We start from the raw sequence: 21,790 nt of genomic DNA, 5'->3' as shown, positions 1-21,790 counted from the left end.
GAGAGGGGAGTCTGGGAGGCAGCTGATGGACGTTTCTCTCTCATGTTATGTTTCTCTCTCATTGATGTTTCTAGCTCTCTCTTCCTCTCTGGAAAGAATCAATAAAAAATATATATATATATATATTTTTAAAAAGGTGATAAGAGGGCTGAGGGCACTTGTCCCAATAAAAAGTGACCACCCTTTGCAAAATTTTGGATCTGAGCAACTTTTTAGACCCTGAACTCATTAAGAGATTGTTGGGTCCTAGCTGGTTTTCTCAGTGAATAGAGCGTCGGGTCCTGGGTTTGATTACCTCAAGGGCACATACTTGGGTTGCAGGCTCCTCCCTGGTGCGAGCTGGGCCCTGGAGTGGGCACATGCAGGAGGCAACCAATTGATGTGTTTCTCTCACATGGATATTTCTGTCTTTCCCTCTTTCCTCCACTCTCTCTAAAAATCAATGGAAAAATATCCTCGGGTAAGGATTAAAAATAAAAAAAGATATGGTTGGGCCACCAAAAGGAGAACTCCACCTCACCGAAGGGCACCGGGCTTTGGCTGGCTAGAAATGGAGGAGCTAGCCTGGTCATTTTGGGTCTTCTTGTCCGTGGTGTCAGTTCCAAGGATATGCTGGGAGAGAGAAGTCTAGGGGTTATATCTTAGAACACTCTTTTGGAATAAAGCAGTAGGTGGGCCTTCTTGTTTTTTTCTACCTGAATCCTGAACACCTTTTTAAACTAACTGGTAGCAAATTGGACATCTAGGTATGTATTTAGTTCAGGTCTCTATGTATGTTTTCTTTATTATTATTTTAAGGTGTGTACATTTGTGATATGTACTGTAAACCTGCTGTAGAAAATAAAATTTAGACAGAAAAAGTGAGCCAGAGACCAAGAACTCGTCAGTCTGCCTCTGGGGGGAAGTCTGTGGCCTCATTCCAAAGTTCACTACCAGAATAATGAGTGAATGGACTCCAAAAAGTTTTTAGAAGATGTCGTTGTTATTGCTTATGCTCCCTACTCTATATGCCAAATCCCACAAAGAAAGCACTCCTGGAGCTGCCCTTTTAATCAGCTGACCTCAAACTCAACGGGCATGAAACCGAACTTATTTCCCATAACACCAGTTCTGAAACCTCCTCCCAGTGTGTTGCTGATCTTGATGAAGGGCCCACCTACCACCAGCTTCCTATGCCCGAACCTGAGCGTCATTTTTTCCTGCGACCTGACTTGATTCCTTTCCCATCTAGTCTCCAAGACCTGGTAATTCTAACTTCCAAATCATCCGTCCATTTCTACTGCTCCTTCCTTCGTTCAGGACACCATCATCTCTTGCTAAAATGACACCAACAGCTTATATGGTCTCCCTGCCTTTTTTTAAATATATATTTTATTGACTTTTTACAGAGAGAAAGGGAGAGGGACAGAGAGTTAGAAACATCGATCAGCCAAAACCGGTTTGGCTCAGTGGATAGAGCGTCGGCCTGCAGACTGGAGGGTCCCTGGTTCGATTCCGGTCAAGGGCATCTACATTGGTTGCGGGCACATCCCCAGTGGGGAGGGAGGGGGTGTAAAAGGCAGCTGGTCGATGTTTCTCATCGACGTTTCTAACTCTCTGTCCCTCTTAATTTCTCTCTGTGTAAAATCAATAAAATATATTAAAAAAAAAAAAAAAGAAACATCGATCAGCTGCCTCCTGCACACCTCCCACTGGGGATGTGCCAACAACCAATGGATATGCCCCTTGATCGGAATCGAACCCGGGACTTTTCAGTCCGTAGGCCGATGCTCTATCCACTGAGCCGAACCGGTTTCGGCGTCTCCCTGCCTCCTAATGCAGTGTTTTTCAACCTTTTTTGGGCAAAGGCACACTTGTTTCATGAAAAAAATCACGAGGCACACCACCATTAGAAAATGTTAAAAAATTTAACTCTGTGCCTATATTGACTATATATAAAGTAATTCTCTTGAATAGGAATCAAATAAACACAAAGAAAGTATTTTATAATTACTTTATTATGAAATATTAAGTAAACAAAATAGTGAAAAATTATAAAATTCTTGTCTTGTCTGCACCTACGGCACACCAGGCAACATCTCGCGGCACACTAGTGTGCCGCGGAACAGCGGTTGAAAAACGCTGTCCTAATGCATTCACCACACTGGGAAAGCAGAGTAATCTCTTTAAAACACAAATCTGCCGGGACTGGTTTGGCTCAATGGATAGAGCGTCGGCTTGGGGACTGAAAGGTCCCGGGTTCGATTCCGGTCAAGGGCATGTACCTTGGCTGCGGGCATATCCCCAGTAGGGGGTGTGCAAGAGGCAGCTGATCGATGACTCTCTCTCATCGATGTTTCTGACTCTCTATCTCTCTCCCTTCCTCTCTGTACAAAATCAATAAAATATATTAAAAAAAAAAAAACAAAAAACACACAAATCTAATCATGTCGTTCTTCCGTTTTAATCTTCTAATACTTCCTCTTTAGCTTATTAGACTTTCATGTAGCCGCTGGGTCCTTCCTCCGCCTTATTCCCACACTCCATGCCATCATAAACTTTCAGTTCCCTGAACCTAACTTTTTGTCTATTATCACGGCTTTTGCCCACGCGGTTCTCTGCTAAGCACACCCTTCCCTCTACTGTTGTTCTGGGTAACTCAGATGCATCCTCCAGGTCCCAGCTCGGTCACTTGCACAACCTAGTGCAAAGCTTCATGTCCCAGCGGGTGCCCTCAGCGGAGGTCCAGGAGACTGGTGTCTCTCAGGAGGACAGTCCCTGACGTCGCCCTCGCCACTTCATCAGTGGCGGGCAGTTGAAAGGCTCCTCAGAGAGGATCCGGGTGCTTTGCGGCTCCAGTCCACGACAGGTAAGCTTCCCATCAAATTTGGGTCCCGCAGCGGAAACACAACCAAGACTTCCCGGGGCCAGGCGCGGCGTTCGAGAAAGCGGTCCACTGCCCGGAACCGAGCCGGGTGCTGGCCCCGCCCCTCACGCAACGTCGGGGGCGGGACAGGGAGGGGCGCCCGGAGCCGGCGAACGGCGTGCGCCGGGCGGGGGGCGGGGCCAGGGGCGGAGCGGAGCGCGCATGCGCGGTCGCCTTTGTGTGGGTCGAGCAGCGGCAGCGGCGGCGGTGGCTGTGGCAGTGGCTGTCCCACTGGCAGACGGGTTAGAGGGGAGTCCGGGCGGCGTCCGGCGTGGGAGCCGGGGGACCACCATGGTGAAGAAGCGGAAAGGCCGCGTGGTGATCGACTCGGACACGGAGGACAGCGGCAGCGACGAAAACCTGGATCAGGTGAGGGCAGGCCGCGAAGGCGCGGGCCGGCGGAGCGGGCGGGCGGGCTGAGTCCGTGCCACGGGAGCTGGGAGCCGGCCGGGCCCGGGGTCACCCGTCCCTAGCGCCCGGCCCGCCCGGTGCCCTGACGGCTGCTGCCTCCTCCTCCCTATGCTCCCCGCAGCTCCCGGGGCCCTCAGAGCCCGGCCGGGGCCTGGAGAAGGAGCCCCGAGTACTTGGCGCCTTGGGCGGGGAGGCGGGGCAGGGGGATCGGGCTGGTGGGCCTCGGGCTCGGGGGACCGGAGGGGTCCGTGGTCTGCTGGGTCCAGACCGGGGCGGCGGGCTGCAGGCCAGGCGATCTGGTCCAGGAGAGATAGGAAGTATCGCCCGCCAACCCAGGAGGCTGGAGGTTTGGGAGGAGGTGCAAGGAGTGAGCGTGGGGCTTTGGGGGTGGGATGGCGACGAAGGTGCGGGCTCTGGGAGATGAAGTTTTTCAGACAGGTGTGTGGACGGAGTAAAGGGACGACATCCTAAATGTCCCAGGGAACCTCCGCGGTGCTTGGCGTGGGAGACCTAGCTGCGCGCACGGATTTCGCATTTGGCAACTAGGGTCGTTCGAGGTTGAGAGGACCCCTGAGGAGATGTCAGATTGAAGAAAACTCTTAGGAGGAGGAAAGAGGGCAGAGGTGGAGAAATATAGGGCGATGTGGAGGGACTGTGGCCGGGGCCTCTTGGCCATTTTCATGCAGCATCCAGCGTTCTTTCTTAGTTGAAGATTGTGCAAGAACTATTGAAAGCAACTTTTGGTTTTAATGGTTGGGATCGTTTGAAAATACTGTCGGAGGAAGCTGTCTTTGTAGCAGTACTGTTGTGATACCAGGAGATACAAAGAGGGTTTTCCCCTATGTTTTGTGAATAAATGATATAAAGAAAACATGCAAGAAGTAGTAGCTTTATAAGTTAAGTTGGGAAAAGTGCTGAACTTGGAATCTGAACATTTGAGTTCTAGGCTGGACTATGCTGTTTTCTAGCAATGTATCTTTGGTCGTAACTGTAAAATCTAGATATAACTTCGACCTTGTATATCAACTTGAGCTATTATAAGGATCAAGTATTTGTAAGAGTGTTGGTACAAGCAAATGCAAATAAAGCTTTTGTATAGATGATTTGGTGTGGGTCTTTTGTAGTAGGCCAGAGATCTCAGGACTAAAACATTGGAGCATGAAATAGGAAGACTTTAAGAGGAGGGGCAGGAGATAGGTTGAATAAAAGAGAGCTGTTTTGAAAATGGTGGAATGGGAGTGGAGAAGTATAAGGCCTGTGGAGAACTATCAGAACTGTTTTGGGATAGGAATTGAAAACTAAGTTGAAAATATTCTCACTAAAAGACTCCTGAAATTTATAAAAATATAAAAATATATATTTTTAAAAATTTTTTAAAAAAATTTGTTTTATTGACTATCTGGGGATTGAGCCAGCAACCCAGGCATGTGCCCTGACTGGGAATAGAACCGTTACCTCCTGGTTCGTAGACAGATGCTCAACCATTGAGCCATGGCAGCCAAGAGGGGAAAAAAATTATGACTGTAAAACTTGGTTATAATTTTGTTTTTCTAAAAATATGTATTTTATTGATTTCAGAAAGGAAGGGAGAGGGGGAGAGAGATAGAAACTTCAATGATGAGAGGGGATCATGGATTGGTTACTCCTTCACGCCCCACACTGGGGATGGAGCCTGCAACCCAGGCATGTACCCTGACCAGGAATCTAACCGTGACCTCCTGGTTCATAAATCGAAGCTCAACCAGTGAGTCATGCTGGCTGGGCTGGTTGATCATTTTAGACCAACGCTTAGAATTAGAACCCTTTTTTCTTTTTTTTTTTTACTATTTTCCAATGTAGAAATACAGATATTTTAAATGATAGCATCAGATACCATTTACATAGTGCTTTCGGTAAACTGACCATCTTAATTAGGTGCTTTATTTACATTGTCATGTTTTTAAATTATGAAGTTGGTATCATTTTTCCCATTTTACTTATGAAGAAAGGGAAAATTGAAGAAGTAACTTATCGAGATTTACAACTTGTAAGTGGTAGAGTTGGAACTTGGACCCAGATCTGCATGACAACAAGGCTTATACTCTTTCCACTACAAACATAATCTGTTTGTCTTTAAAGTTTTCATATTGCAAACTTTATGGCCATTTTTCATGTTGCTACAATTTATGTTTGTAAATGACATTGATTACAGAAAATTGGTACACCAATTATAAAGATTATTCAGGGCTTCCTTTGGAAAGCACTCTTAAGATACCTGTTCTGATAATGAATAAACTAAGCAAATTATTTTAATTATTCTGTCTTGAGTGATTTCCCACAGAATCTGATAAATGAAATGAGTGGAGATCTTCCTTTTGTGGTAGGCAGGTCCCCACAGAACTTTTCTGAAATAGGAATTGGAGTTGGAGGGGATTGCAATTTTAAACCCAAGTATCTATTTGTAAAAAGAAATTAGCATGAAATGTGCAAGTAATACCTAATACATTTAAAAATATATTTTATTGATTTCAGAGAGCAAGCGTGAGGGAGAGAGAGTTAGAAACATCAATGATGAGGAAGAATCATGGATAAGCTACCTCCTGCACTCCACGCACTGGAGATCAAGCTGACAACCTGGGCCTGGGCCTGACAGGAATTGAACTGTTCATAGGTTCATAGGTCAATGCTTCAACAGGGAGCCAAGCCAGCTGGGCCATTATTTTTATTTTTTATCATCACTTGAGGACATGAAGAAGGGGGAGAAAGAGAGAGAGATATGAGAGAGAAGTATCAATTAGTTGCCTGTGGTCGGTGCCCCTCCTGGGGATTGAATCTGAAAAGCAGGCATATGCCCTGACCAGGAATCTAACAATCACCTCCTGGTTCATAGGTCTACTCTCAACCACTGAGCCATGCCACCCAGAAACTGTACTAACGCTTCCTCCTCTTCGCCACTCATTGACCTTTTTTTTATCAGATGGGAACTCCCTTTCCCTGCACATCCTAAGAGAGGCACCAGTGCCTTCAGTCTGTCTGTCTGTTCAGCACTGTCCCAGGCTGTCAAAGAATCAGAGAAAGATATCTGCCCTCCAGAAGTTTTCACCAGAGGCTATTAGTAGAAGTTCAAAGTCAGCCTGGTTCGGGGTTCTTTAAGAATCCTCGGAGCTCCCAGTCTGGATTGTTCAATTGGTTAGTGCCTTGTTCCCATATGCTAAAGTTTTGGGTTCAATCCCCAGACACATTCAGGCATCACCAATGAACATATGGCTATAAATGGAGCTACAGATAGGTGTTTTTCTCTCTCTCAATCTCTCCACCTCTCTCTCTCCCTTCCTCTCTAAAATCAATTTTTTAAAAATCCTCAGGACAAAAATATACTCTGGGTTCTCCTAATAGATGCCTTGGGTTGCTCCGTCCAGTTTTGGGTCTTCATTGGGGATATAGCATCGTTTTTGCTGTCTTGTATATTGTCCTTATGAAAAAGAAAAAACTGTGACAAATCTCTGAGTGTCTAGTGAGATAGTGGAGCACAGTTAGTAAAGAGTGCCTTTGTCTCTGGGTTTCCAGATGGGAATCTAAGCTGTTATGTCAGAAATATTTCTCCAGCTTGGTCCTTCTGGGAGGTGAGGCAGGTGAGCCTTCTGCACTGTTTTTTTTCTTTTTAAAATATATTTTATTGACTTTTTTACAGAGGGGAAAAGAGAGGGATAGAGAATTAGAAACATCGATGAAAGAGAAACATCGATCAGCTGCCTCCTACATGCCGCGTACTGGGGATGTGCCCGCAACCAAAGTACATGCTCTTGACCAGAAAGGAACCTGGGACCTTTCAGTCTGCAGGCCGATGCTCTATCCACTGAGCAAACTGGTTTCGGCTGTACTATGTTTTTTCTCTGATGGTGAGAAGAGGATCACCTATGCCAGAAGCTGTCTAGGATGCTTATTCAAAATATACTTTGCAGGGATTGGCATCCTAGAGCTACTGAGTCAGACCTTCAAGGGGATAGAACCCTGGACATTGCATTTTTACCACATACAGCTCAGGTGCTTATTTATGTTAATAACTGAGACCACTATCTGGATGCAAGTTAATATTTTTAGTAAGACACTCTTAAGTATTTGGGAGAGAAATAACTTCCTATCTCAGTCAGAATATGTTCAGGTATAATTGAAGAAACTTAACAGATGTTTAAGGTGGCAGAGATGCTGGTTCTTGTAGAACTGTGAAGTCATTTGAATTGTTGAGATGCTTTTTATTGAGGCCTATTCCTTTTTTGCCTTTTTCTTGAAGGCAAGAGGTATGTAGTAACTGAATAGAAGTTGTTTATATATTTTTTAACTCAGTGCTTTTTAAAACTCAAAATTTTGAGAATTTGAAGGATTTCTTCTTTAACATGTGACCTGATAGCAACATGTTAATATATTTTATTGATTTTTTACAGAGAGGAAGGGAGAGGGACAGAGAGTTAGAAACATCTATCAGCCGCCTCCTGGCCACCTCCTACTGGGGATGTGCCCACAACCGAGGTACATGCTGGTGACCGGAATTGAACCTGGGACTTTTCAGTCCTCAGGCCGACGCTCTATCCACTGAGCCAAACCTTTTTATTGGTCACATCCTTTCCTTAACATTAAAAATTGCAAATCATGAAGATATTTGCTCTTGGTACCTCTTGGAAAACAACAACAACAACAACAAAACAATTCAAGGCAAACCTAAGTTTTTTACTCTAACATGTGCCTCCATGAAGATCATGTGTGTCACTTTTTAAAAAGATATATTTTATTGATTTTTTATGGAGATGAAGAGAGAGGGATAGAGAGTTAGAAAAATCGCCGGGACCGGTTTGGCTCAGTGGATAGAGCGTCGGCTTGGGGACTGAAAGGTCCCGGGTTCGATTCCGGTCAAGGGCATGTACCTTGGTTGCGGGAATATCCCCGGTGGGGGGTGTGCAAGAGGCAGCTGATCGATGACTCACTCTCATCGATGTTTCTAGCTCTGTATCTCTCTCCCTTCCTCTCTGTACAAAATCAATAAAATATATTAAAAAAAAAAAAAAAGAGAGAGAGAGTTAGAAAAATCGATGAGAGAATCATCGATCAGCTGCCTCCTGCACAGCCCCCACTGGGGATGTGCCCACAACCAAGGTACATGCCCTTGACTGGAATCGAACCCAGGACCCTTTGGTCCGCAGGCGGACACTCTATCCACTGAGTCAAACCAGTTTCGGCTTGTGTGTCACTTTTTATGGCATTATTTTTTGCAGTAGGTCCTAGAAAATGAAAAGTGTCCAAGGTAATAAAGGAATCAGTTCTTATCCAGATTAACACAGCATTTATAAAAACTTTACTCTGCCTTCCTCAAAAAAAAATTGAACTACGTGCTTATTGGTACCCTTTATTTAATAATTTCCTTTCTTATTTAAAATAATGATCAAGTTGTCATGTCATGTTTCTCTCTGCTCATCCTTTGTAAAGTAGCAATAATTAAATTTGTCTTTGAGAAAAATAAACCCCCTAAGTATTTTCTAGGAATTATTTTTAGACATTATATGTAAAAAATGTCAGTGTGCCAAAACCGGTTTGGCTCAGTGGATAGAGCGTTGGTCTGCAGACTGAAAGGTCCCAGGTTCGATTCCAGTCAAGGGCATGTACATTGGTTGCGGGCACATCCCCAGTAGGGGGTGTGCAGGAGGCAGCTGGTTGATGTTTTTCTCTCATCGACATTTCTAGCTCTCTATCCCTCTCCCTTCCTCTCTGTGGAAAATCAATAAAATATATATATATTTTAAAAATGTCAGTGTTATAAGGTACCTTCCATAAACCTTCTCCATTAAAGTTGGGAAATTTAAAAGTTGTGCTTCATATATATATATTTTAGAGCAGAATTTAAAGGCTAGGCTGAACTTGTGAGAAGTGTCGGTGTTGACTTGTAAAGTTTTTCATTTGTGTCATAATGTTGCACCTAATGTTGCATGTGACTCATTTCATCATTTCACAGAGAGGTTCTTAGGGAAAATCCAAAACCCATCTTTTGACACCAGTCTGTTAGGGTTTTTATTGCTCCCTTCCTAGACTATCAGTTCCCCAAGGGCAGAGATTATTTATTTTATTTTTTTAAATACTTTTTTTATTGATTTCAGAGAGGAAGGGGGTGGGAGAAAGAAACATCAATGATGAGAGAGCATCATCGATGGGCTGCCTCCTGCATGCCCCCTACTGGGGATGGAGCCCCCAGCCTAGGTATGTGCCCTGACTGGGAATCAAACCGTGACCTCCTGGTACATAGGTTGATGTTCAGCCACTGAGCCACACTGGCTGGACGAGATTATTTATTTTTAAATGTGTTGGACAGTACAAGGCACTAGGATTACTGGGTGAACAAAACAGAAGTTTCTGTCTTTAACGAGCTTAAACTGAAAGTTAAAAGGAGGGGAGTGAGAGAGTGGGAGGGAGGGGCAGGGACAAGCATTGCTCAGAGTCATTTCACTATAGACTATGTATGAAGGAAGAGCAAGGATACTGTGAGAGTACGACCAGAGATCCGATACTATAATAGCTGGTGGGAGTGACATTTAAACTGAGACCTGGAATATATGGTAGGGAAAAGGAGATTAGGAGACTGACAAGTACAAGGAAGTGTTGAGGGTTCATGGTTGAGGGACCAACAAGTACAAAAGCATTGAGGCAGGAAGGACCTAGCACTCTCATGAAACTGAAAGCACAGTTACTGAAATTGTATTATAGAGAGAGTGGTACAAATGAAGTTGTAGAGTAGTTTGCTGTATGGCTCTCTGAGGGTGGAAAACCCAGTTTAGTGGATCACAGCCAGCATTGAAAATAAAAATGAATTCCCTGTCTGGTTTGGCTCAGTGGATAGAGTGTCAGCCTGCAGACAGAAAGGTCCCAGGTTCGATTCTGGTCAAGGGCCTGTACCTTGGTTGGGGGCACATCCCCTGTAGGAGGTGTGTAGGAGGCAGCTGATCGATGTTTCTCTCTCGTTGATGTTTCTAATTCTCTATCCCTCTCCCTTCCTCTCTGTAAAAAATCAATAAAACATATATATTTAAAAATGAAGTCCTTAATTGGGTTTGCTCAGTGGGTAGAGCCTCGGCCTGGGGACTGAAGGGTCCGGGGTTCGATTTTGGTCAAAGGCATGTATCTTGGTTGCTGGTTTGGTCCCCAGTAGGGGGCATATAGGAGGCAGCTGATCAATGTTTTTCTCTCATCTATGTTTCTAACTCTTTACCCCTCTCCCTTTCTGTAAAATCAATAAAATATTTATATATTAAAAAAAAATAGAAATGGCCGGGACCGGTTTGGCTCAATGGATAGAGCGTCGGCTTGGGGACTGAAGGGTCCCAGGTTCGATTCCGGTCAAGGGCATGTACCTTGGTTGCGGGCATATCCCCGGTAGGGGGTGTGCAAGAGGCAGCTGATCGATGATTCTCTCTCATCGATGTTTCTAACTCTCTATCCCTCTCTCTTCCTCTCTGTAAAAAATCAATACAATATATTTAAAAAAGAATAGAAATGAAGTTGAATCTAATAGAAAACATCAAGTAGTAATAAGTATTGTTTTGTGAAACATGTTTCATGTATATGCATGAACGTGTATACTGGATCATGAAATATAATTTATGTACAGTGTGCTGGGGCTAAAAAGCTTAAAGGGGGGAAAAAGGAAAAAGAAGTTTAAAGCTTCTGGCAATGTAGGCAATGTTGAGGACTTTGGACTTTATTCTGAGGATAATGAGAAATCATTGAAAGATTTTTAAGGTGAAAGAGGTGTTAAGATTTAAGATTTGCTTTTTATGAAGTTTGCCCAGGCAGTTAGGTGGCAGGTAGAAGAGTCCAGGTGAGAGAAGCTTCACTAGAATGGAAGCTTCAGGAGGGCAAGACTGTTTGTTTGTGTGTGTGTGTGTTTTGAAAATTTGTTATTAAATTAATTTTAAAGAGGAAGGCAGAGAGAGAGGAAAAAACCCACATTCATTTGTTGTTCTACTTATTTGTGCAGTCATTGGTTGATTGTTGTTTATGACCTGAACAGGGATGAAATCTGCAGCTTTGGGGGATGGGAACAAGGCTCTACCCAACTGAGCTACCTGGCCGGGCAGCTGTTCGTTCATTGCAGTATCCCTGTTCCTGGAACAATGTCTGGCATGAAGCAGACAACCTGTCAATGTTTGCTGAATGAATGCCTGATTTGGATTGGTATGGTAGTTATAGAGACAACAGAAAGTAGATTTGATTGGACATAATATTCGGGTTTATAAAACTGAGAGGACTTGACTGATTGGATGGATGTTGGGGTGAGAATGGGGAGGCTCTGATATGAGATAGGGAATCCTGGAGGAAGATCAGATTTAAAGGTGAAGGAAAATAAATAAATAAAAATAAAGGTAAGTATCATGCCCTGACCAGTGTGGTTCAGTGATTAGAGAGAGGGTCGATCCACACACCAAAGGGTAATGGGTTTGATTACCGGTCAGGGGTACTACCTGGGTTGTGGGTTTGCTCCCCACCCCTGATTGTGGTGTGGGAGAGGCAACCAGTGGACATGTTTCTCTCTCTCTCTTCCTCCCTACCTTCCTTCCTTTCACTCTCGATATAGCAATGTAAAAAATATCTTCAGGTGAAGATTAAATAAATAAAAAGATTATAGGTGAAGATCATGAATTCACTCTTAGTTTTGTAGAGTTTATTTATTTATTTAAAAAAATTTTTAAATACATTTTATTGATTTTTTACAGAGAGGAAGAGAGAGGGATAGAGAGTTAAAAACATCGATGAGAGAGAATCATCAATCAGCTGCCTCTTGCACACCCCCTACTGGGGATGTACCCGCAACCAATGTACATGCCCTTGACCGGAATCGAACCTGGGACCTTTCAGTCCACAGGCCGACGCTCTATCCCCTGAGCCAGACCGGTTTCGGCAAGTTTTGTAGAGTTTAGAGTTGTCTGTGAGATGTCCATAATGCCTGCCTGGCACAAAGTAGGCACATAATAAATCTTTGCTACTTACCAAGTTTTCTAACCTGCTTACAACAAGATCACGTATAGAGATAAGGGATAGTGTCAGTTTGGGGTTCTTGCTCTAGCCCCTCTGCTGTAATAAAATCCCTTCTTTAAGGAGTAAAAATGTGTATTAGTTAGAAAATGTACTAGAAAAGGGAGCTAAGCAAAAACCAGTAATAGTAGTAGAATTAAAAAAAAAAACCAAACTTTTACGTACCCTTTATTTTGAATGGGTTGAAAACTGATTTTATCAATTCTGTACATTTTTTTTTTATATTTTATTGATTTTTCACAGAGAGGAAGAGAGAGATAGAGAGTTAGAAACATCGATGAGAGAGAATCATCGATCAGCTGCCTCTTGCACACCCCCTACTGGGGATGTGCCCGCAACCAAGGTACATGCCCTTGCCCGGAATCGAACCCAGGACCTTTCAGTCCGCAGGCCGACGCTCTATCCACTGAGCCAAACCGGTCCCGGCCAATTCTGTACATTTTTATTTTATTTTTTAAAAATATATATTTTTTATGATTTTAGAGAGGAAGGGGAAGAGAGAGAAATATCAGTGATGAGAGGGAATCATTGATCCAGCTCGCAACTGGGGCATATGTCCTGACCGGGAATTGAACTGTGACTTCCTGGATCATAGGTCGATGCTCAGCCACTGAGCCATGGTGGCCAGGCAATTCTGTATTATATAAATATATAACTCAGTATTTTATTTACAATTATAAGTAATTGGCTGGAAATTTGAAGGGCAAGTTCCCACTTTTAGTGCCATTCGTGGGAATATAAAGGATTATTATATTGCCACTTTGGAATAATTACTTTAGAAGGGTTTTTTAAATTATATATTCATTGTTTTAATTTTTTTATTATAAAAATAGTACATTCTTATTGAAAAAGTTCCAACAAAACAGAAACCCCTATGTCCCAGAAACATACTTATAGAATGTTTCCATTCCTTACTCCTGAAAAGTAACCAGTGTCTTCCTATGTTGGAAGCATGTTTCTCTACCAACAATTTTTTTAATGTTATTTTTGTTAATCCTCACGTGGAGATATTTTCCCATTGATTTTCAAAGAGAGTGGAAGGGAGGGGTAGAGACAGAGAGAAAGAAATATTGATGTGAGAGAGACACATCGATTGATTGCCTCTCACCCTGACTGGAACCTGCAGCTGAGGTACCTGCCCTTGATTGGAATCAAACCCTGTGGCCCTTCAGTCTGAGAGTTGATACTCTAACCACTGGGAAAAATGGGCTAAGGCTCAATAATTGTGAAATGAAAGAATAGGTATTAAATCTCAAATTTAAACCTCTATGAACTACTACTCTTTCCTCAGTATCTCTAAGTCTTCCCACTTCTCTCTGTTCCTGTGGTTACTTACCTTTGCCAGGTCACCGTCCACTCTGATGATACCGCTGTGGATTCCTTCTGACTCCTCTCTGCATTTGCACCTTGGCCCCTCTAATCTGATCCTCTGTCAGTCAGACTGCTTTTTTAAAAACCTTCCAGGGATGGTTAAGTGAGAAATTCTCATCTATCTGAATTCAAATAACAGACTCAGAGACGGAAGTATGGCGAAAACAAGACTTTTAATACGTTCTCGAGAGCAGGTGTACCTGGATGTACAGGCACTTCTGATGTAGCTAACACACCCTGTTTATCCAGTCCCTCCTCTGGTTCCTCATTGGCTGAGTACTATGGGGTCACCTAGGTCTTATTGTCTGCCATTGGGCTGAGGACTTTTTTATTGCCTCCACTTCCCCCAGGTACCTCGCTGCAGCTTGGGGAGGGCCCTGTTAGGGCCACTCTTGGCCCTAGTCTCAGACCTTCCCAGGGGACATGGGGGAGAGAGACGGGTGCACTCAGCTCGTAGCCCCACTAGTGAGCTTCCCTCTGCCCTACATTCTGTTTGCCCTGGAGAAATTCAATAACTATTTCTATTAAAAGTTGGCTATGTTGGAGATGGATAACTATTTTCTACAGTTACTCCCCTGCTTAAATCTATTTGATGGCTCCCATTGCCTTCAAATAATAGCCAGGTTCCTGGTCCTGTTTTATAAACTGCAGAATGATCTGGTTTCTTCTTAGCTCTGACCTACCTCATTCCTTCTCCTTGTCTGCTAAGCTCCATTCACATTGATTCTCTTCCAGGTATTTGACTAGAACAAGTTGTTATCAGCTTCCGGGCCTTAGCTATTCCATTTGGAGACTTCTGTCCAAAACACTGCATCCCTCCTTCCTCTCCCAAAGTCTCAGCCTAAATGCCATTGTCTCAGAAAAACCTCCCCAGTCATCCTATCACAGATAGGTGTCCTATTCACTCAGTTCACTTCCTTCTTAATACTATCACTAGACATAATTAATTGTTTCTTTGTTTATTGTATGTCCCCAATCCTTTAAATTCCATGAGATAAAGAAGAAGTAGGGAGAGGGAGGGAGGGAGGGAGGGAGGGAGGGAGGGAGGGAGAGAAACATCAACGATGAGAGAGAATCATTGATTGGCTGCCTCTGCACTCCCTACTCTCCACTGGGGATCGAGCTCATAACCCAGGCATGTGTCCTGACTGGGAATCACACCATGACCTCCTGGTTCATAGGTCGATGCTCAATCACTGAGCCACTTCGCTCGGGCCTTTGTGTCTTTTCTTCGTGACTGTCTCTCCAGTGCTTGGTAGGTAGTAGGTACTAGTAGATACTGGTTTGCTCGGAACTGAGGATTTTCCCAGAATGCACAACTCTTAGTGTTAAAATCAGGACAGTCCTGCACACACAAGGATGTTTGGTCACTCTAGCTGGTAGTAATTACTTACATTAGTTGTATTTGTGGAATGAATAAGTAAAAAAAAGAGCTCGTATGTTAATTGGCTATGAAAACCTCAGCTTTGTCCATATGAATTTCTATTCTTTTTTTAGGGTATAAAATATGTGTCCCGCTTTCATGTGGTCATGAGAGGTTTGGTTAAAGAGATGAGATTTAATTTTCTTTAAGTAAGAGGGAGCTCAGTTGCTCTATTATAGTTTGATCCTGATATGACATCACAAAAAGCACACTAGTTGTGAATGATAGGTGGGGGAATTAAATCTTAAGGTTTAAGTATTCACATATTCATGGATTAGATTTTTAATTTTAACCAGAATAGTATTGTTTTAATAAACATTACCTTAGTTCAGTTAGACTCGCTTAATTAAAGGGTCTCAGTCTTGGCAGTCTAGTTTAATGTAAAATGTGGCTTTTAAGCAATGAAACTGCCCTAGAAGCCAGGTATGGCACTCTACACAGCCACACACATAGTATGTTGAGCATTGGCATTACTTTAAGCAAAACTTGAAGTTCCATTTAAATTTGATATACCATGCTGGCATCCCATACTACCATTCCCCTACAGCCGTGGTCGGCAAACTGTGGATCGTGGGCCACATGTGGTTCTTTGGCTCCTTGAGTGTGGCTCTTCCACAAAATACCACGTGCGGGCGCACATGTACAGTGTGATTGAAACTTCATGGCCCATGCGCAGAAGTCAGTTTTTGGCTCTCAAAATAAATTTCAATCGTTATACTGTTGATATTTGGCTTTGTTAACTAATGAATTTGCCGACCACTACTCTAGAGGAATGCCAAGATAAATAAGGACAATTTTTACTGGATAAGATGTAATACAAGGCCGGGACCGGTTTGGCTCAATGGATAGAGCGTCGGCTTGGGGACTGAAGGGTCCCGGGTTCGATTCCGGTCAAGGGCATGTACCTTGGTTGCGGGCATATCCCCAGTAGGGGGTGTGCAAGAGGCAGCTGATCGATGACTCTCTCTCATCGATGCTTCTAACTCTCTATCTCTCTCCCTTCCTCTCTGTATAAAATCAATAAAATATATTTTTTTAAAAAAGATGTAGTAATACAAGGATGATAGTGAGAGAGAACCACTGGACACCCAGAAACATTGTCTCAATCAGTGTGACACAGAGAAGCAGGCAGGCAAAAGCTTCAGAAGGACCTTCCCCCTGTGCAAGAATCAGTTTTACATTGGTTTGGGTTTGTTTGTTTTTAGCATGGACATTGGATAAATCAACCCCATGGTAGCAAATCTGATGGTCTCTTCATGTATGCATTGTTGGAAAGACCTTTCCATTGTACACTTGTCTGTTCAGGTGTACTATGAGCCCTTAGTAGAACATAAAGGACTTAACTAAAAAGAGTAACCTCAAAATAAATAAATAAATAAATAAATAAATAAATAAATAAATAAATAAATAGAGTAACCTCACCCAACCAGTGTGGTTCAGTAGTTGAGTATTGACCTATGAACCAAAATGTCATGGTTCCATTCCTGGTCAGGCACAACCCTGGGTTGCGGGCTTAATCCCCGGTGTCTGGTGTGCGGGAAGCAACCAATCAATGATTATCTCCCATCTCTGATGTTTATATATCTCTCTCCCTCTCCCTTCCTCTCTGAAATCAATAAAAGTATACTAAATAAATAAATAAATAGACAAATAAATAAGTAAAAGGGTAGCCTTGCCATGAGTTTGCCCAATAGCTTTCTATACAATTCCCAACTGTTGAAAGGGTATCTTTCACACTGTTAAGAAGGGCTTTGCTGTCTCCATATTATTGTTAATACGGTATTTAATATTGTATAAGAGGAGGGACTGTACCTATGAGATGCAGTTGTTTGTTGATGAAGGAGAGCCATTTGTTAGGTTTTTAGTGTAGAGTGGAATGTCTTTAACAGAAAGCACTAACATCTTAACACTTTAAGTTACAGTAACGTTTAATGGCTGTCTACTGCACATCATAGTTAATGTTTCAGAGGAGAATTTGATTGGTAATGTATCCAAATCCCTGTTATAATGAGTTGGTATCAACCTATTATAAAGAATCCTGGTACATTCGTGAACCTCAAAGGTCAGGAAAGAGATTACTTATCAGAAATCTTTATAAAAGTTTATAAATTTGCATTAAGGTAATGTGGGGAAAAAATAATAGTTGAGACCAGACACAAAATACTGTACAACTCAACAATTCCATTCATAGGTATTTACCCAAGTGAAATTTAAAAAAAAAAAAATTTTTTTTTGGAGTGGAAGTCTGTATTTATTTATTTATTTTAATTTAATAAATCTTTATTGTTCCAATTATTACAATTATTTCTCTTTTTTCCCCCATAGCTCCCCTCTACCCAGTTCCCATCCCACCTTTTGCCCTTACCCCCTCCCACTGTCTTCAACCTTAGGTGTACGATTTTGTCCAATCTCCCCCCTCCCCCCCTACACCTTCCCCCCCCCCAGCTGAGAATTATCAATCCCCTCCGTTTCTGTGCCCCTGATTCTATTATAGTCACCAATTTAATCTGTTCATCAGATTTTTTTATTCACTTTATTTTTAGATTAGTTTTTTGATAGATATGTATTTATTGTTCATAATTTTTATCTTTACCTTTTATCTTCTTAAATAATACCTTTCAGCATTTCTCATAAGCCTGGTTTGGCAGTGTTGAACTCCTGTAGTCTTTTCTTATCTGTGAAGCTCTTTATCTGACCTTCAATTCTGAATGATAGCTTTGCTGGGTAGAGTAATCTCTGTTATAGGTTCTTGCTATTCATCACTTTGAATATTTCTTGCCACTCCTGTCTGTCCTGCATAGTTTCTGTATAGGTGCTCCCTTGTAGGGAGCTTTTAATATTCTCTCTATGTCTATTGCTTTTGGCATTTTAATTATGATGTGTCTTGGTGTAGTCCTCTTTGGATTCCTTTTGTTTGGGGTTCTGTGTGCTTCCATGGACTTGTAAGTCTATTTCTTTCACCAGGTGGGAGAACTTTTCTGTTATTATTTCTTCAAGTAGGTTTTCAGTATCTTGCTCTCTCTCTTTTTCTGGCACCCCCATAATTCTAATGTTGGTATGCTTGAAGTTGTCCCAGAGGCTCCTTACATTGTCTTCATATTTTTGGATTCTTTTTTCTTTTTCGGTTGGTTCTTCATATTTCAAATCTTTGACTTGATTCTTGAGATCCTCTAGTTTGCTGTTGCATCTCTGTATAATATTTTTTATTTCAGTCAGTGTATGTTTAATTTCTAGTTGGTCCTTTTTCATATCCTCGAGGGTCTCGCTAAATGTATCAGCCTTTTCTAGGAAATTCTTGAAAAAACTTATACGTAACCGTGATTTTGAAGTCTATATCCAGTCATTGCTTTTCTCCATTTCTTTAGTTTGTGATCTCTTTTTTGTCTTTGCATTTTGGCTGCTTCCCTGAGTTGATAGAGTGGCTTTGTGTGCTAGGTGTCCTATAGGGCCCAGTGTCTCAGTCTCTCCAGTTACCTGAGGTGGACACTCTTGGTGCACCCCTTTGTGGGCTGTGAGTACAGTCTTGTTGTAGTTAAGCCTTGATTGTTGTTGGTATCACTGGGAGGAATTGACCTCGAGGCCAGTTGGCTGTGAGGATCAGCTGTGTCTATGATGGGAGAACTTCCGCGCTGGAGACGCCGTTATGGGAGAAGACTTGCAAAAGCCTCTGTGCTCAGCTTGAATGGGTGGAGTCTCAGGGCGGAGCAGACAGCTTTGGTTTCCTGTCAGTACTGCCCTAATAGGCCCCTATGTCTCAGTGTCCCATGGTAATCGCTGCATGTAACTCTGAGAGAAAGCCACCATCAAGTTCCACCTGCTGCCAGACAGTCCAGTTTCTCCTCGAATGAGTCTGGGTCCCCAGAGTCTCGCCTGGAACTGGAGTTCAGTGCAATCAGGAGCTTTTATCTCCTTCTCACTTGAGAAAGCCAGCCGCATACTTAGTTGCCTGCCCTCTCTGCACACTTACCTCAGTACCTCTGCCTCCCGCAGTTCCTCTGAGTCTCAGTGTGCTTTTCTCTTTCCTGACAGTCCAGTTTCACCCCATATGAATCAGGGTTCCTAGAGTCTCACCCGGAACTGGAGTTCAGTGCAGTCGGGAGCTTTCGTCTCCCTCCCGCTTGATAAAGCCAGCCACGCACTCAGTTGCCAGTCCTTTCCTTGGTCGCGTCTCAGTACCTCTGCCTCCTGCAGCTCCTCTGAGTCTCAGTGTGCTTTTCTCTTGCATTCTAGTTATAGAATTTCCACTCAGCCAGCCTTCCTATGATTCTGAATGATGTCCGTTTTATCTTTTAGTTGTAGTTTTGAAATTGTTGTGCGAGACAGTAGTTTAGGTGTTTACCTATGCTACCACCTTGGTTTCTCCTAAAAATTTAATGTTTACACAAAAACCTGTACATGAACATATAATTGCTCTACAATGGAAACAACCCAAATGTTTTTCAACTGGTAAATGGATAAACAAAGTGTGCTACATTTAATAGAATACTACTTACAATAAATAGGAATAAACTGATATATGCTGCAACATGAATGAATCTCAAATGCATTATGCTAAGAAGCCTTATGGCTTCTTTTCAGTGGTTAATCCAGGGCTGACAATAAGCCACCAATGTGCTGTTGAACCCTAGTTTTTTTTTTTTAAGTTGTGTTTTTTTATTTTTATTTTTAAATATATATTTTATTGATTGTTTACAGAGAGGAAAGGAGAGGGATAGAGAGTTAGAAACATGGATGAGAGAGAAACATCCATCAGCTGCCTCCTGCACCCCCCCCCCCCCACTGGGGATGTGCCTGCAACCAAGGTACATGCCCTTGACCGGAATCGAACCCGGGACCCTTGAGTCCGCAGGCTGACGCTCTATCCACTGAGCCAAACGGGTTTCAGCTGAACCCTAATTTGATAACCCAAATTCAAAGGCTACATATTACATGATTTCATTTATATGATATTCTGTGATAGGCAGACTTAGGGACAGACAATAATTTTCTGGGGAAGTATTGGGTCGGCAGCTAAGTAATTGCGGATTTTTAAAAGAAAATCAAAGACAATTTTTTCATGGAACTAAATAACTTTATTCTGTAATGTATTGCCCATTTTGATCAATGACCTTTTGCCATCTTTCAGGCAGCATCATAATCCCACGTTCAAAAAACTTCTGGTTTTTATTAGCAAAAAACTGAATCAGGTACGATTTGACATCATCATCATTATTGAAATTTTTACCATTCAAGGAGTTTTGTAAAGATCGAAACAAAAAGTAATCAGATGGTGCAAGGTCAGAACTATATGGTGGATGTGGCAAAACATCCCAACCAAGCTCCATTAATTTTTGCCGAGTGACCAAAGATGTGTGTGGCCTTGCATTGTCATGATGGAATACAACACCTTTTCGATTTGTCAATTCGGGCCGCTTTTCTTCAACTGCATTGTTTAATTTCGTTAGTTGTTCAATGTAGACATCAGAATTGATCGTTCAGTTGGGTGGTAAGAGTTCAAAGTAGACAATTCCTTTGTAATCCCACCAAACTGATAACAAAACCTTCTTTTGATGAATATCAGCTTTTGATGTTGTTTGAGTTGGTTCACCTGGCCTGCTCCACTATCTTTTCCGCTTGATATTGTTGTAAACAACCCATTTTTCATCGCCAGTTATCAGTCGTTTTAAAAATGGGTCATTTTCATTACGTTTCTTTAGCAAATTGCAGCTGCTAATGCGTTGCGTTAACTATGATTCTTTCAGTTCGTGAGGAACCCATGTATCGAGTTTTTGAACATAGCTAAGTTGTTTTAAGTGATTTTCAATGCATGTATGTGATACATGAAGCTTCTCTGCAATCTCGCGTGTTGTACTGTGACAGTCTGAATTGATTATTGCTTTGATTAGGGCGTCATCAACTTCAACTGGGCAACCAGAGCGTTTTTCATCTTTGAGTGAAAAATCACCAGAACGAAATTTGGCAAACCAATTTTGACACTGCCGTTCTTTTAAGGCTTCGTCACCATAAACAGCACATAACTTTTTATGAGCTTGCGATGCGTTTTCCCTTTGCGGAAATAAAAAAGCAAAATATGACGAAAATGTTCCTTTTGATTTTCCATTTTTCAACGAACGCCAAACGAAAACTACAAAACAGATCAAAAAACTTTTTTTACTGATTAACAGCTGAATAGCCAACTATCAAATAACAAAATGTGTTTTACATTTGTACTACGTCTGCAAACTAAAAATTCAACTGAAGCCATATATGTGTGAAACCCGCAATTACTTAGCTGCTGACCCAATATATGAAGAATACCAATATTTGGGTTGATGATGGTACTATCATAGCCTTTATTGTGGGAATTTAAACTATTTGTCAAACTCAGAACTGTACTGAAGGAAGGATAAAATTGCGCCTCAATTTTAAAAAATATGATAAACACAAATATTGTTGTGATTTGCATTTGCTCAATAGGAGTTAATCGTTTTGGTATGAAAAAGTAAAGTGTTCTTATGAGCTTCATCGTTTTCAGGAAGTTGATGTGCTAGCTCCCTCTAAAGAAATGAGAAGAGTAACATTTCATGACTGCTTATGAAAGAGAGCATGTCAGCTGTTAATCTGAGAAGGTCATTTTCTCATTCTGGCCA

At 42.2% G+C, this 21,790-nt stretch overlaps 1 protein-coding gene across 1 annotated transcript in view; it reads left to right on the top strand.

The window, feature by feature from the left end:
• Positions 1-3,060: 3,060 nt before the first annotated feature.
• Positions 3,061-21,790, top strand: part of RTF1 (RTF1 homolog, Paf1/RNA polymerase II complex component) — a 62,732-nt gene continuing 44,002 nt past the window's right edge. Inside the window, exon 1 of the mRNA XM_084904636.1 lies at positions 3,061-3,274. Within this exon, the coding sequence (XP_084760762.1) occupies positions 3,068-3,274 (207 nt within the window). The 5' untranslated portion in view covers positions 3,061-3,067. The remainder of the gene's footprint in view (positions 3,275-21,790) is intronic.

This window comes from Pipistrellus hanaki (assembly GCF_964339955.1).
Source record: "Pipistrellus hanaki genome assembly, chromosome: 1".
Taxonomy (NCBI): Eukaryota; Metazoa; Chordata; class Mammalia; order Chiroptera; family Vespertilionidae; genus Pipistrellus; species Pipistrellus hanaki.
Note: the sequence above shows the minus strand (reverse complement) of the source record. Positions and strands in the feature narration are given on the sequence as shown.